This window comes from Parus major, chromosome 3 (assembly GCF_001522545.3).
Source record: "Parus major isolate Abel chromosome 3, Parus_major1.1, whole genome shotgun sequence".
NCBI classification, from domain to species: Eukaryota; Metazoa; Chordata; class Aves; order Passeriformes; family Paridae; genus Parus; species Parus major.
This window is the reverse complement of record NC_031770.1, coordinates 67,953,242-67,969,518: the sequence shown is the minus strand read 5'-3', so window position 1 is coordinate 67,969,518 and position 16,277 is coordinate 67,953,242. Positions and strand designations below refer to the sequence as shown.

The following is a 16,277-nucleotide window of genomic DNA, read 5'->3' as shown; positions in this document are numbered from 1 at the left end:
AGAAGATGCTGTGTTGGATGTTCACTTTAAACCTATCAACAGCACAGATGCAACAGGAATAAAGAAAACTGTGGAGATAAGTAAAACCCCAGGAATTATATATTATCATCACTAACGGCAATGTGTACATCAATGTGCACTCCCCAAACATCAGACACCAAATCATTCTAACATCTAAAACTGATTCTCTGAAGAATTCACTTCTATCCCGTTAAATTTATGAACATTTGCCTTTCATTAAGTCCAGCATTTGTTCACCAGAGTCAAGAAGAAAAATACATTGGCTGCTCACTACTCTGCATTTGGTATGACAGCTTAGATAAAGGAAGTCACATCAGCATGCAAAGAAACAGTGCTACAGAATTAAGGGTCACACTTAAAAAAAAAAAAAAAAAAAAAAAAAAAATATATATATATATATATATATATATATATATTTGAAACTCCATAGAACAGTTCTACAGTTCTTAATTTTTGACTATTTAAATCAGGCACATAAGGTTCCTGTCATCAGCTGTAACAAAATCATAAATATTTCTGGGTTTCAACAGTTTAGTAGCACAGCTTTCACCCATGGACAGCCACACACAGCTGGAAGGGAGCTGCTGCTAAAGGTGCCTTGGTGTTTCTTGCTTCCCCTTTGCCAAGGGTGGCTGCCCCCAGGGGAGAGCCAGGCAGGAGAATGGTGTGACCATGGCTCAGCCACTCCAGCCCAGCTCCCAACCTTCTCATTCAAATGGCAGTGAAACTGGGAAAGACACAGAGGCTCTGGATTTGCACTCAAGCAACCAAGGTACACATCAACATTCCACTCAAATTTCCTGGGAAAGCAACCTCTGGTTAAGGGGGAACACATCACAGGGAGCAACAGCAATTCCAACACTGGAGTCCATATTTTTTATTCTAGTTACCCACTTGCCCTTTCTGCTATACATGTGTTAAGGACATATGCCAGGTAATTTAATTAAGAAAGAGCATGACCATGCAGTTTGTAAGTGACTTGGCTCTGTTTTGGAATTATTTCAGCTAGTGTTACACAGCAGAGTGGTTACACTTGAACAGTAGTAACACTTCAGGCTCTATACTTGGAAGTTTCTATTCCAGGAATGGCATTTCTATAAACATCTACCATGTAGAAAATTAGCATGTACTCTGCATGATATATTACTAGCATTACTTGTCACAGGGAAAACTCAATTCCAGTTTCTCTGGTAACACTGTTTTCTTTTGGTCAGCCGCTGTTTTGTGGACAAGTCCAAATTAGGTATTCCCTTCCACACTGTAACGTTTCCATCAGCTTACGTAAGCAAATAATTTCACATCACAATCTGTAAAGTGTCTAACTGTTTTTATTGAGATTCCATCTAACTATAGACATGGACAGTACTTCATGTACAAACAGTTATATTTCATTCTTCCTTTCCTGTAAATCGGATGTTTTCTGCTGGTTACATTGCTCACACAATGGACTAAACTTTGCTCAAACTAGCTTATATTTATTTTAACTTTTTTTTTTTTTTTTCTGTTTATAATCCTGAAATAAAACTAACTGGTTGTCATATTAATTACTTTCTTACTCCTTTGTTATTCTATTTACATATTTCTACTGCAAAACCTTGAATTGGTTGCAGCTGACAGTACAAACACATGAATTGAATTTCTACTTTGGAGTCATGAAAACTGCCTATTCTGAAGCAATGAGCAACCTATTTTTTAAAGATTAACTCAGCAATTAAAGTCTTACAGTAAAGTAATTAAGTCTTACAGTTGTCATAGTTATATTATGCCTTTCAGGAACTCCTTTTTTTGTTGTTGTTTCCTATTTATTGTCACATCTAGGAAGATTTGGATATAGAGACTTCATTTTCAGTAAAAATTCTACATAAATTCTCTTCACAACATGCCACACATTGTTAAGCACACTACCCAAGGTTTTAAATTTCTATACTTGAAATCTAATTCCTTTCTGTCTGGAAAATTATTGTAAGATTACTCATTCTTACAGATTTTCCAAGCTCTCGTGGAAAAATGTAAAACAAGTGAGAAGTCTGTATAATTAATTTAAGGACACTGGACATCACTTTCCTAGGAAATGTTTGTACCTGTTCCTGTACTTATGAGTATCTTCTGAGTTTTCGGTTAGAAATCATGTGGAATATTAGCTCCATGGATCAAAGTATCTTTAAATCACTTCTATAAATACTTGAGAGAAATGCCATGGAATTTTGGGTTACTCCATTCTGTCAATCTTCCTTAATGTAAGCATGATTTCATCCATAGCACTACTTTTGTAGCCTTGAATATGGTTAAGGTAATTTAGTCTATTTCTATGGGCTACATAAAGCAGTTTTAACTAGATAATGTGTCATTTTACTCTCCCTGGTTCCATTTGCAACTCTTACAATGTTCTTTGTTAATTCTGACATTCACCATAGTGACGCTTCATCAAAAGCAAAACACAAAAGCTGAAGTAGATACTTTTGCTCTATTAGCTTTTTTTGAATATTTCTTTTTAAAAAAAAGTACTGCTTAACAAGATATTACATTAAGGGAGTTAAGTATCAGATAACTCTGTCTTCTAAAATTTGGGACAAAGCCAACATGTAAATTAAGGCATCACTTCAGAGAAGGCATCTCAGTATCAGCCACAGATTCTTTTCTGTTGAAGAGAATACCAGTTGCAATTCTACCCATATGGAATCCTACATTTTGAATTCTGTAGCTCTACAGCTTGAAGAAAGGGATTCTATTTAATGCAGAGTTTGGTATGGTAAAAGTATTTTCTTCTGTTTAACATGGTTTAGCTTCTGGAATTGTTTAAGTACACCTGTATTTAGTGGATATGTTCTCCATGAGAAATAAATAAAACAGCCTCTGCACCCACAGCTCTTCTCCCTCTCTGTAACGGAGTAGCTTGACTATAAAAGTGCCTCAAAGTCTTCTACAGGCTTTGTTAAAAACCAGTTAGGACAGGGAAGAGGAGTAAAACATATCTCCTATCTTCCTCTCTCTTCAGGAGTCTACACTGATGTTCGCCAAGCGTTTAAGAGCTCTTGGGAGGGCTCAGGTTGGTAGCCCTGACAGCACATCTTCTCCAAGGCAAGGCAAGGCAAGTTATCTCCAAAACCACAGAAATTATAGCTACTGATAACAGGAGGACTTTCAGCTTCTGTTGCAGGTTCATGGCTCATCTTCCCTCCAAAACTGTTCCTCTTCACTGCAAATGCCTAACCCATTCTTTACTTCCAAAGTACTGTCAGGTTCTTTCCTTGAGTCTTTCCCTTACGGTATCTCATACAAGGGAATGATCTGGAATAATCCTGTATTCTAACTGTACATCAATATTTATAAGAATTTTAGAGGGCCCATTCTCCACAAAAATAAAGAAGCTGAATTCTGCTCAGACCTACCAGGATTCTTCTATATAAATCTACTTTTGTACCTACTGCCCCCTCTATTCTCAGTGAGTGAGACAGAACTGAGGTTGGCTACACTGATCTACAAAGGATGACAGTTCTTTGAGGAGCTTAAAATACAGGTGTATATGAGATGAGGTTCCAGTTTCTCTGAACCTGGAACTAACACGAATTATCTCTCTCAGAAAGGTGGAGCTGTAGCACCTTTATGGTATTCCCAGCTCTGCTGACATACACCAGCTCTAAAGACACAGGAAAAAAGATCAAATAACAATTGGTTCTGGAATATGATATATAAATATAAATTATTTAAATGAAATGGGATATCATCAGTACAGCTTCACCATGCTTACATTCACTTAGATGCAATATAATGTATACAGTATGCAGACCATATACATCTATACTATTTCCCTAGATCTCCTTTCCACTTGGTGAGGAACCACAGACAAACCAGCATTTACCTTGTCCTAAACCACATAGTGAAAACAAGACAGATGGGCCATGCCCTTAATGGTCCAATTCTCCCTCTAGACAAGGTGACTTAACTGAGATGTCTGAAGTTTACACTACAGGCCTATGAAGACACTGAGATGAGCTCACTAATGCTTTGATTTGGACAGCTGATTCCCCACAGAGCTAGAACAGACTTTTACAGATGTATCAGGTAGGAACTTAGATGTTTCCATATCTCTTTCACAACTTAGAGAGAAGAATGAAGTCACAATACAGCTGGAAAAGTTCAGGCCATCATGGATATAACACATTTAAATGGCAATGAACTCCATTCAAAGTGTGGTGCTCTTTATAGACCAGCAAATTATTCCCAGTTCTTTGAAGCACCTTTTCAGCACCTCTTTTCTACTTCTTGCTGCCTTATTGGCCTTTTCCATCTATTCTTCAGGGCTTGTCCTGTATTCTTGCCTCAGCAACACTGCTGCAGCTGCATCATAGATGCAGCTACCTAATGGTAATGCCTGCAGATAACAGGAATAGGAAACCTAACTTCACCTCTTGATGAAAAAGTTCTCTTGAGGAAAGGGTTCAGTATATGATCCAACGGATGGTGCTTCTAGATTACTCAAATCATGTTTTCACCACATGTGATTTTCAAAGAACATCTGCTCTGCATGAGGTAAGCACTATAGTTTGGCCATCTGTGTACCATATTAAGGTATACATTAGCTCTCTAGGCAGTTTCAGTGCTTTCCAAAGACAGCTAAGATTTATCTCCAAGTGTACGGACGATTTGACAATTCAACCATCATTATGAGGACTAGTAAATCTCTACACTTTTGTAGATTACAGTTTGTCATCACACTTTTTCCAGCCTTGCAATTGTAAGCAAGATATAGCTACCTCAGCTGGTATCTTCTCTGCTTTGCTATTTTTTCCATAGTTTTGAAAAGTTGAGGATCTCATGTGCTTGTTCAGCTGCTATAGTTTCGTGCCTCAAGCTACCTCAAATAAAATGTCAGTAGTGTATGTATCTCAGTACCACCCTTGTTGTGTATAGCAAAACGGTGGCACAGAAATTGTCAGAGAACGTGCTAAAGGTTCCTGGGGCCTTCAAAAAATTCCCTAAATTTAAAGGTGTTTTCTACTTGCATGATTTTACTTCCTGCAATAAATTGGTCAAACTTTCCATGAGTTAGGCCTTTAATAAAAATTTCCTTCCAACTCTGAGATATCTTAATACTGCTGAAAATCATTACTATTATGGGAAAATTACAGCTTTTATAGAAATGGCATCCCCGTCCTAGACATTGTATTACAGGGAACACACTGTCCCTGTAATTACATATTTCATTGTCATTTACACCATAATATTTCAGGATGAAACAGGTGATCATCAGCTTCTTGACATGTGTGAATACTGCCTTATGCTGCCATAACTGTGTCTGTGCTACAACTTTGTTTAGAAGCCACCCTGCAGGGGGGTTGGCAACATTTCAGAGGTGAATCTCAGCTGTCTGGTTTACTAATCATAATTGATTTACCAGCTTTAAGTTTCAGTGTTGCTTGCACTGCAGGTTCTAGCCTTCCAGAAGCAATGGATAGTGTTGGAGTCTGGAATACAGAGTTTGTGCCCTTGTTTCTGATACTTAGTTATAAGATCTAGAAAAACACTGGATTTCATATAATATGAAATTCATGAGCATGTTTTCATGGTGAAACATGAAAACAAATGTTAAAGTTAGATAGAAAAAGCTAAAAGAGTAAGTGTGTAGATTAGAAAGTTTTTTTAATCACTGGGTGAAAAAGTTAGAGAACAGGAGACAAGATGGAGGATTTAGGGTGTTGTCCCTTGTCCCTTCTTCTTTCTTCTTCATGTTCTTCTCCTAGAGGTTTTTGGGTAATAGTAAGTCACTGGATAGAGAATGCCGCAGTACATCACAGAGGTGATGGATCATTGGGTCATTAAGAAAAATAATATATGTGTCTATTGTTAATTGGGTAAAAATAGGTATAAAGATAAAAGAACTGCGTAGTTTGGGGCCATTTTGTGCATCAGACACGAAGTGTGCCACAAGGCCTTGTTGTACCATCAGAAGAAAGAAATGTACCAGATTGCAAAGATTAACCTTGTATAACCAGCCTGGAGAGACCTACAAAGTTTTGTGATCACCTGTTAATAAACATGAGAAACAAGATTCTAACAAGCTCGGGAGTTTTCTTCGAATCAGGAGAACTGAGATAAGCAGGGCTCCCCACGAGGGAGGATCCCAAAAGAATTCAGTCCAAAGGAGGCTGAGAAATCCAAGAATATAAAGAAAAATACAGAAGAGATGTAGCAGAAACAAAGAAACAGAAAAAGGACTTTTTAGAGAAAAGTTACAGATAGTACACGTGGAAATTCATCCTGACTTTTATTTAGTCATCTTTCTATTATTGTAGTCTTTTTACTACTTTTTACTCTGCTTCTCTTACTAAAATCTACTTTTTCAAGCCAGAAGCAGGCAGGCACCTCCAGGGTGAGGATGCCAGCACGTTCTGTGGCAGAACACTCTTGTCTATGCAGATCTTGCTTTCGACTGCCCCCAGTATGACCTGGATCCCAGCAAATGCTGTTAGAACCTCTTGCAGACCACGCTGCTGGTGCATTGCCACCATTATCCCAGGGCACTTGCCAGCATCCAGCTTTGGTTCTGAGTCTTGAGAATATTTCCACTTTTGCCTAGTCAGGCATAGATAATAAGGCCTTTGTTTAAGCTGCTAGAGTTTGCTCTCTGAAAACACATGGGCTGTCTCGGTTCTCCAAAGCTATTATGATGCCTTTCAACCAACAGGATTAAGTGCTATTTCCAAAATATCCCCTCCCCACAACACACACAGAAAAAAAAAAAGCGGGGGTGGGTAAAAAAATGCTGCCAAGTCCCCCAAGTTTCATCCTATGAACATCTGAAATGAGCACAGGCTGACTCAGATGTTATAATATAGCATAGTTGTAAGAATGCTTATCAAACATTTCTGTCAAACACCACCCCTGACTAGGAGCCAAAGGGGGACTTAGATTTGAGATTTTTCTGTCTGGCACATTCCAGTAAATACAAACAGCTGTCCACTGGTACATTTTGAAAACTGAATGACAGATATGTTGCAATAAACTTTTCCACTATATAAGGTAGCATACATGGGGAAAAAGGGGTTTTGTTTTCCTTAAAACAATCTCCAAACCATGGCACTTTGTTCATCTTCAGCAAACTACTCAAAGGTTAAACAAAAATTCACATTATATTGGTTAAAAATATTGTGTGTAGAATGTACTAAATACTAAAAGTACTAGTATTTGAGAAAAATCTTGTAATGCTTCCATTTTTTAATTAAAACTTGTCTGTTCAAATGCTGAATATGAATACAATGGCCTGCTTTTCCATACTGACTTGAAAAAGGAAAACAAATTTCTTTGCAAGCACACTTCTCTACTTGAAAAATATATTTTTGTTGGGAAAGAACCTTTCAAGGTATCCATAAAAAACTTGAGTTTGAAAAATCATTGCTGGAAAGTGTTATTTTTCTTTCTGTGAAAAGAAGTTGTGAGCACAATCTTTGAGATACTTGGAACTCCTTGTTATTTGATACAAACCAAGAATTTCTGGAAGTAACATGTACACAGCACAATTTGCAGATGTAATCTGATCACAGGAGCTGTGAAACAAGAGAGAGGATAAGAGCAACAGCATGAAAAGAGGAGCCTGGAAAAGTTCTGAGATGTGAGAAGAAGACAGTCTGTTTGGTGTGGAGCTTTAGAAGTGAACCAAGAGCTCTGCAAAGCAGGGAGAAGAGAAACAGTGTTAGCACTGGCCACTCAAATATTGCTACCATGGCACTGACCAGCAGTCAACAGAAGTCCACCACAAAGAATTCCTACAAAAGTCAAGCGAGTTGTTGAGCTAAGCAGGCTCCCTCATATATTTATAAACACTAGAAAAGTTCCAGGGTAATAAAGAGAAGATGTTGAAACTGTTGGTAAGTGTATTAATGTTTACTAAACCCCATGTTTGGCTGGAACAGGTGACTGTTCTATCCAAACAGGCGCCTGTCCTGCTTCCCTCCTCCTCACAATAGCCATTGCTAATCTTTGGTTTGCTTGCTTCTAAAGTCCAAACTGTAGCAACTCCACTGACCAGGCAAAAAGTTCATAGAAGACAACAGTGCAAAGATGTCAAAACCTGAATAAACATATAAACATCTCAGTAAAATTAAGTAGCAGTATTTTTTAATTTATTAGATAGTCTAGCTGCTAGTAAAATGTATTATTTATAAAACCAACATTTGAAAATCTAGGTAACGTACTCAACTTCGTAAAAGACAGAATATTTCAGAAGAAAAGGCGATATTTTAAAAGGTTCTGGAAATACTTCATTTTAAAATCTGGAAATAGTGTCAGTGACACCCTATCTTCCTCGCTCTCCCTGACAATTTTCACCACCTGCTTTTAGCTAAAGTATGAGCCAAGATTTGAAAACTGTTAATCACAAGGAAAACACTGCGTACCGTGTAAGCTGCATCTCAGAGCTACCAGACGTTCCAGCTGGGAAATCAAATCCTCACCCTCATCCACACGTACCGTAAGGGGTACCTCCCCTGATTTCTGTCCAGGCAGTTATTCCTGATTAGATCATGTCTCCCCTCAGCCCACTGCCATGGTGCAGGTCAGAGCAACAGAATACACAGCCTGTTTCTCACCAGCAGCCACATACGTACGTTTTGTGTCCTGCTGGTCGATTAAAGTCACTGAAGCTACTAAAAGTCCTTTAGGTTAGCAGGGAATTAGATGTGCAGGCAGTGTGAGACATCTCCTAAAGCTCACCTACCCGCTCTGCCCACGCTTTGCTACCAACCTGATGTCCACTGGTCGTGTCTCCCCTTTCCCAGCAGTGACAGCCAGTGTCTGACTGCACCTGACTTTACCTGAGGGGCCCCTGAGAGGGTTTTTGGTTTTTGGAGTTGGAGTGGGTGGGCAGAGAGGGGCTGAGAGGGAGAGCCCATGGGTGCAGTCTGGCAGGATCTGTTGCATGGGAGAAGGGTGCAGTTCACTCACCTCATTGGGAGCTTCAAGGCTTGGCAACCCTTCAGTGATGAGGCCATCTGAGTCAGACAGCACTATTTGTCTGTCACCCAATCTCTGCAATAGTGACCAGTGATCTCATGCTCCACAGACGGACTCAAGAACAATGTTTAAAACAACCTTCTTGAATTTATAGGCCACAGATGCTACCCATGCCTAAATTCAAACAGAAGCATAAAGTCTTCTTTTAATGGCATAGGCTACAGGAGCCATTACATTTTTATGGTTGTTCATGCATGCCTCAAGACCCTATTAAGAACAACGGCCTCACTGAGACTTGTGAAAGAGAGCTCAAATAGAAAGCAAAATATTGTCAGTATCCATGTGAATGTCAATTCTGTAAAATTCAAAATCTTAATCAATGTGAAAGGTCTATATATTATCTGTATATTAAAAAATTATGTATTATCTGTATATTAATAGCTTCTATATAGCTATATATTACATGTTACATATATAAAATGCACACACACTATCTCTGTATTTATATATGTATGAACAGCTGCTCATTCTCTACTGCATCTGTCAGATTTTAAGAAAATCAAAACAGTCTCAAAATACTAACAGTCATGCTTGGATTGCTCAGAATCTGACTGTGTCAAATCTATAGAATCTACATATAGTGCATAGGTTATATGGGCCTTATGGGAGTTGCTTGAACTGAAGAAAGGAACCACTGATTATCTCTCAGTGTTAGGATGCTATAAACTGAACAGAACTAACTCGATGGTTATGGTTATGAACAACTATTTGTATGAAATAGGATCATTTATTTAGCACTATCTAGGGATCAAAAAGAGTTTTTACAATATTTTTAAATAGCTCTGCCCACCACAAGCTGCTATTATGTTTGCTGTTATACTATACCACTAGTGTGGCCTTTGAAATCTCAAACAGCCGTAAGTCTAACAGGACTATGCAAATTTTGGTAGTCTGCATCTCATTTCAAAGCTCCTAAAAGCAGCTCCTATTGAACTGCATCTCAAATGATCTGGACCCTGGATCTCCAGTTATGGCTGTAGAACTGGTCTCCTTTTAATTGCAAGGGATGGTATTGGAAACTTTATCTGGAGTATCGATAAATGTTCTCAAGAAGAAAAACTACTCCAGTAATTAAAAATAACTACATTTGTGTTATTTCAGTATTCAGTGTCAAGTGCCTGCTTTCCACAAAGAGCACACAGAACAGAACAACAGCAGCAGCAAAATCAACTGATTGCTAGGATTTCTCTCCTAGTTCACACAGAACAAGGTATTTTTGTTGCTGACCCAGAATTGATAACAAATGAGATTTTGTTCAGGTGCACATGCCTGCAAGTCACAACTTATCCAAATATCTAATTTAAGCATAGGTGCCACTCAGGCAAGAAAATGTCCTTCCATCCTAACCATCTGAAGAGGCTATTGATACCCACCACTACTGCTTGCACATGATATTAAGAGCCTCTCCTGCTGCAGTTCAGGCACTTCAACCATTACAAGGAGCTCCCAGGCTTTGTCCAAAATGCCGCTCCTGCCTGCCCCTGAGAGAAGATCAACATTGTGGGTTAGGCCGGCTCAGTGGTCACCAAGCTCGAAAGCACAGCACTGCAATTCAACAGCTTGAACTCGCAGCCAGATTGTGACACATGGGTCTATTCCAGCCATCTGCTCCGAGGAGCGTGTGCCTGCAAACCCCATGATGAGCCGCACATCACGGAAGTGCAGGAGAGAACTCACTGTGAGGATGTGCACCCATTAGCTTTAATAGTCACATCCTCTAAAACTTAATTACCTTGCCTAACATTTCTTCTCCATTACCTGCTATAAGCAGTCTCAGATGCCAGCCCTGCATCCAGAGCTACAGAAGCACAAACACACGTGCACACACACACCATGTCTGTGTATCCATCCAACAAACCCAGGCCTCTGTACACACACACACCCCACAGCCACAAAGCACATCAAAGGAAACCCGCCACCATGCACACATCATTTACCGTGCAGGTAAACCCTTGCTGATAAAGATATCTGCACATACTCCATATCCACGTAACACAGGCAACAAACCCGGCCTCAATAAAAACCGCATCATTTCCTGCACTCAACAACCCTGCGCCCCTCAGCAGAAACAGCCTGAGTGTCACACAGCGCTCCCCTGCATACTGCTTGTGCCCTTCTGTCACCCCTGAAGCGCACAGGCTGTTCCACACCCTGGGGCTGTGTGTCTGCGTGTGTGCGCTCACACGTGCAAGAAATGTGTCACTTTTAAGCGTCTCGGCGTGCACATGACCGGGTGCCCGCCCGCCCGTGGTGCCGCCGGCTCTGCGGGGCCGTGCGGGAGCGAGCACGGGATGCGCTGCACGGCGGGAGCGAGCACACGCTCGGAGCGCTGCATGTGCCTGGAAACGTGCATGGGGGGGCGTCGAGCGCTGCAAACACAAGCTCCTGTCTGTTCCGTGTGGGTTCGTCCAGCGCGGCGCGGTGCGTGTCAGCGCCCGTGTCATTTTCTGTGTGCGTGTGACAGCCGCCGGGCATGTGCGGGTGCGGCGGCCGGTGCGTGTCTGCGGGAGCGCCCTGCAGCCTGCGCGATGCCGGGGGCACACGGGCGCTGTGTGCCCCTGGGGCAGCTGTGACACCCGCCCAGCGCGGGCAGCCATCGGTCCCCGCACGGGGATGTGCGGCTGCGACAGCGGCGTGCGCGGGGCACCCCCAGTACCTGCCGAAATGTCCCAGGGAGTCGAAGAGCCGCTCGGAGCTGAGAGCCATGGCGGGGCGGCTGCAAGCCGGGAGCCTCGGCGTCGCTGTCCCGGCGCTGGGGGAAGAGGCACTGTCCTGTCCTGTCCCGTCCCGTCCCGTCCGTCCCCGCCCGCCCCCGGCGCCCGCCCCGCCCGCGGCCGGGGGAATGGGCGGGCGGGAACAACGGCCGCGCCCAACGGCCGCAGCTCCCGCCGGAACCGGGAGCCCCCGGACAGCCCTGCCCCGGGCCGCTCACAAACCCCGTCCTGACACCGGGCAGCTCTGCCCCCGGGCCGCTCACAAACCCCGTCCTGACACCGGGAAGCTCTGCCCCCGGGCCGCTCACAAACCCCGTCCTGACACCGGACAGCTCTGCCCCCGGGCCGCTCACAAACCCCGTGCTGACACCGGGCAGCTCTGCTCCCGCCCGAGCGGCTGAACCTCCCGCACTCACCCAGCGCCTCCGCCCGCTCGTGTTTACTGCGTTAAAAGGAAATTAAAGGAGGCAGTTATGTGCTTAAATCCTCCTTTTACAATCCAATAATCCAGTGTATTTAGGCTCCAGTGTATTTCACGTGGACGTGTTGAATTAAAAGAGAGTAAAACCTCTTCTTTTTTCCCCCACAGGGCAATATCTGAATCCTTTTTAGTAGTCTTACAATCTGCACTGCTATTTGGATACATCGACTGCGTCCCCTGCCCCCAAAGTTTTAGCACACAGTGTAAAATGGAATTATCATTTAATAAAAGTAAAATACGTAACGTGTCCCATATCTGCTTGAATGTCATTAATTCTCAAATTTGTAATGAAGCCTCAATTACATTTGGGCTTACTTTTCTGCCTTGCCCATAATAGGCCAAGATAATCAATTTGACATTGTTTGAGGATTAGCAAAGCGAGTTGCAACAGAAGACCTTTGTAATTAACTTAGCAGAGGGTTTTGTTGGAACAGATACACTTTAGCAGCCCAGTCACTCAGGGATCTGAGAATAAGGCAAGATACAGGGGGGGAAAAAAATCCCCAAACAGTCACAGATACAGCTCTCATATTTAAGGTTTTTCTTCCCGAGAGAACGTCATTTCCATTCTCAGATAGATACAAGTTTTCCCTGCTCAGAGCAAGGAGGTGGAGCAGATGCCCTCCAACCTGAGTTATTTTATGATTCTGTGATGAAAGACACATTTTCCAGCAGATTGCAGGATCTCTTTCAGGGATGCTCTATTGAAAAAGGCAGAAAACCAAAACAAAACAAATCAGAAAAAAACCCAAAAAAACCCCCAAAAAAGAAAATTCAACCTTTTTATTTGTGTACTTCATTTTTTAGACAGCACAGAAAAAGCTGAGAGGCAAACCCCTGTTAAATCCCTGGAAGTCAACCTGTCTCCAAAACCTGACCCAAACCCTTCTGCTACCACACTCAGGCTCTGCTGCTTCACAGGGAAATGTGCCTTTAAGAGGCTCTGGCACCAAGCAAGTACCACAACTGTTCCTCTGCGCAGAGCAGATGTTGGGGCTTCAGGGTGACAATCTGTTCCAGCATAGACCTGGAAAAAGCAGATGTTTGTCAGGCTCCTTGGCTCTGAATGACTCCTGACCACACTAGCAAAATGAGCAAATAGTGAGTTACACAACCAGGAACCTGAATGATGAGTTCAGCAGAGGATTGCTCTTTGCAGCTGGTGTGCTGTTAGACCACTCACCTCTTCCACCAGCTCTGAAGGCTTTGCTACTTCTGACAAAACTCCTCACATGTCTCTGTGCACCTGCAAAGGACATTTTTTTAACACTTAATCTAGACTTTGTTGCAGTTACTTTCTTAGAATATGTAAGCCAGAATGCCTAAGGATAGATCTGTTTTCTTTCAGTAAGCATTTTTGAATTGCTTCAGTTTTACCTTATAAATACCAGCATTAAATTTAATCATCCTGGGGTTTGGGGGTGTTTTGGGGTTTTTTTTCCTGCAGAATGTTTTTCAGGTTTAAAAATGGTATGTGCTTGAATGCAGCACAGGTACTTTAACAAAGCGTTTCTTTCTTTGAAGAGCCACACTAGCCGAATTATTATTTGCATAAACAAACACCAATGCATAGTAAACATTCTGGTTAAATATTGTGCTGCTGGTCATGTGCCTGGTTTTAGTGTCTTGCTTCCCACAAGTAAATTAATCAGTTTTCAGCAGCATTGTGGGGAGTAGGGAATATCTATTTTTAGTTTAAAGTTGAGCACGAGAGAAAACCTAATCCCTTTCAGCACCATTTTTGAAGCCTAAAAAGATCCATAGTTTTTCCTCTTTGGAATCCCTTGTAGGCATTCTTATACACATTTCTATGCTTGTCTCTTGATAATATCATGATTTTACTGCCCATAGCAGAGTAAAGAAAAGAAATTTGCACGCACTCCTATTAAAGTTAATAATAAACTCCCACATGCCTGCATTTCTAAGGGTTATTAATGAAAAGTCTTTAATGTCTGCTCTCTTAAACTTGTGGTGGTCAGAGATTTGCCTTGTTTCTTTCAAGCCTAGAAGATGCACATCATGGTTTAAGCTTGCCTTTTCTCCAATCCTGTTATGCCAACCCTACATGAAGTAGTAACTGTGCATTTAGTCCCCATCATTCCTCACTGAGATGTTTTTCACCAGGCACCTGGAAATAGTCATAGCACTGTCACAGCACTATTCACATACAATACACAGCTCTCTTCCCAAAGGACTGTGCTCCATAATAAACTCTTGTGCAACAGAAAATACAGGGAACATCAAAGAAGGTATGATGGATTTCTTTAATTAAAATGTGTCAAGGTGAGGCCATCCACATCTAAACTACTTACTGAAGAATTATAGGGATTTTATTAGGGATTTACTCAGAAGAAACTGAAGCAAAGTTGTGATCCCTTTTCTATCATGTCTTTAGGTGGGAACATCAAGGGTGTTCACAACAGAAAAACACTCTTCAGGGTATTCCAGAAGTTTAAAAATGTTGGTCTTTCAATCATGTAAGGGTTCATCACTAGAAAACTTGAGTTAACCTCATTTCTGGCACTCACAAGCAGGCTGTTGTTCAAGAGAGACATTTGATACTGCAAAATCCTTGAGGAAGGAGTGAACTTTACAATTTGTAACAGGAGAAGAGACGGCTTACAAAATAATTTCCTTCAGTCTGACATTCCCACTAGGAAAAATCCAGCACCTACCGGTAAGGGCTGTTCATGGTCTCCCCTCTCTTAAGTCAATTAACAGTGTCACCAGTACATGAGAGGTGTTTGAGGAAGGTGCCTGTGACGTGGCTCTGGTACATCCATGTACGTACCCAGAGTTTCACGTTGCAGCTGAGCCCGAAGCACCGATGTGGTGTGGATGGCAGATAACTGGCGGTGTTGCCAACATCGTTCCATGGACACAGATAATGACTTCTTAAATAGAGCCAATTCCTGGCTGATCTGTTTTCCCACTCCCATTGGCAAGGTTTGTAGACCAGAGATGAGGAGCAGTGCAGGAACTGCAAGAAACAAGAAACACAATTGATCTGCCTACTGCCTGCTCTCCCCCAGGCTTTCAGGTGCAGTTCTTCCCAGAGTGCCCTCTTGGCATCTGCTTTTATCACACTAGTGAAAAAAAAACCCTCACTGAAATCAACCACAACACATCTTAAATGTAACCTCTCATTTCCTGTTTTGAAGTTAGAAATTTCTGTTCCCTTGCAGGAAAAAGCCTGCAGGACCCATGGCAAGTGTATTTATCAATGAAAACACAGCTTCTAGAGTGTAAGTCCAAAACAAGCTTTACTTTCATAAACGTGTGCCAGCCATTGAATTGCTGGTGCTAAAGAACACTTGCAGAAAACTTGTCTTTATGAAAGGTTACCAGTGGTGCAGATGTTATTTTTATCTGCTAGAAAGTAAACCAAGGCATTATATGACATTTATTTTGGGAGTTTGGAAGTTTTGCAATTAAATTGCAGTAGCTTGTTCATAATTTTACATTTAACAGATTTACAAACATGGTCAGCAGTCTAGCAAGCAGGCTGAAAAAGCAGATCAGCACATGTACCCAGCTAAGCAAAAACATTTGAGATTCTTCTGAACTACAAGGAAGGAAATCTACAATGCCCTGATTTCTCAGGAGTCCAAGCACGGTCTCATCAGTCTGAAAGAACCAGAGCTGTAGCAAGGTTGATGGGAGAGTGATTTGTTGGCAGCTGCTACAAATATGCTCAATATACCTTGTTTTCCTCCCTGATGCTGCTCAAAGCAGGCCAGGCAGGCACGAGGCAGTGGCAGCAGCCCAAAGTCTTTCACTATGGCTTTGGCTATATTTTTTTCTTCCACACTCTCCTGGACAGAACTCTGGAATAATCATGAGAGGCTCCCCTAGAGAATTCAGGATTTGTATTCAGTGCAATAAAGGCCCAGACAGGATTTTGAAAGCCTAGAGAGTGTCTCCTAGCTGTACTGTGGACACCCACAAGGACACATCTAACCATGATATTTCAGTGTGGGCCACTTCAGCTTCACATTTTCAAGAACTCTTGCTCCACAGTGTGCTTTTGTGTTTAGTTATTGCTGCCATAC

At 41.8% G+C, this 16,277-nt stretch overlaps 1 protein-coding gene and 1 long non-coding RNA gene across 4 annotated transcripts in view; both read right to left on the bottom strand.

Annotated features, from left to right (window-relative positions):
• SLC22A16 (solute carrier family 22 member 16) overlaps window positions 1-11,818 on the bottom strand; it is a 34,605-nt gene extending 22,787 nt beyond the window's left edge. The window contains exons 1-3 of one of the 2 annotated variants that reach the window (XM_033512837.1): window positions 11,687-11,777; window positions 10,404-10,511; window positions 8,962-9,144 (exon numbers count right to left, since the gene is read on the bottom strand). In XM_033512837.1, the coding sequence (XP_033368728.1) occupies window positions 8,962-9,008 (47 nt within the window). In that variant the 5' untranslated portion in view covers window positions 9,009-9,144; window positions 10,404-10,511; window positions 11,687-11,777. Of the gene's footprint in view, window positions 1-8,961; window positions 9,145-10,403; window positions 10,512-11,686 lie in introns of both variants that reach the window. The other variant, XM_015621460.3, reaches the window with a different exon arrangement.
• Window positions 11,819-12,751: 933 nt separating this feature from the next.
• LOC107201360 lies at window positions 12,752-15,909 on the bottom strand. 2 transcript variants are annotated; one of them, XR_001520139.3, is made up of 3 exons: window positions 15,017-15,909; window positions 13,409-13,471; window positions 12,752-12,926 (listed from the first exon to the last, which is right to left on the bottom strand). It is a non-coding gene; the product is annotated as an uncharacterized LOC107201360 (long non-coding RNA). The 2 variants fall into 2 exon arrangements; XR_004496443.1 differs by lacking the exon at window positions 12,752-12,926 and adding an exon at window positions 12,990-13,252.
• Window positions 15,910-16,277: the final 368 nt, after the last annotated feature.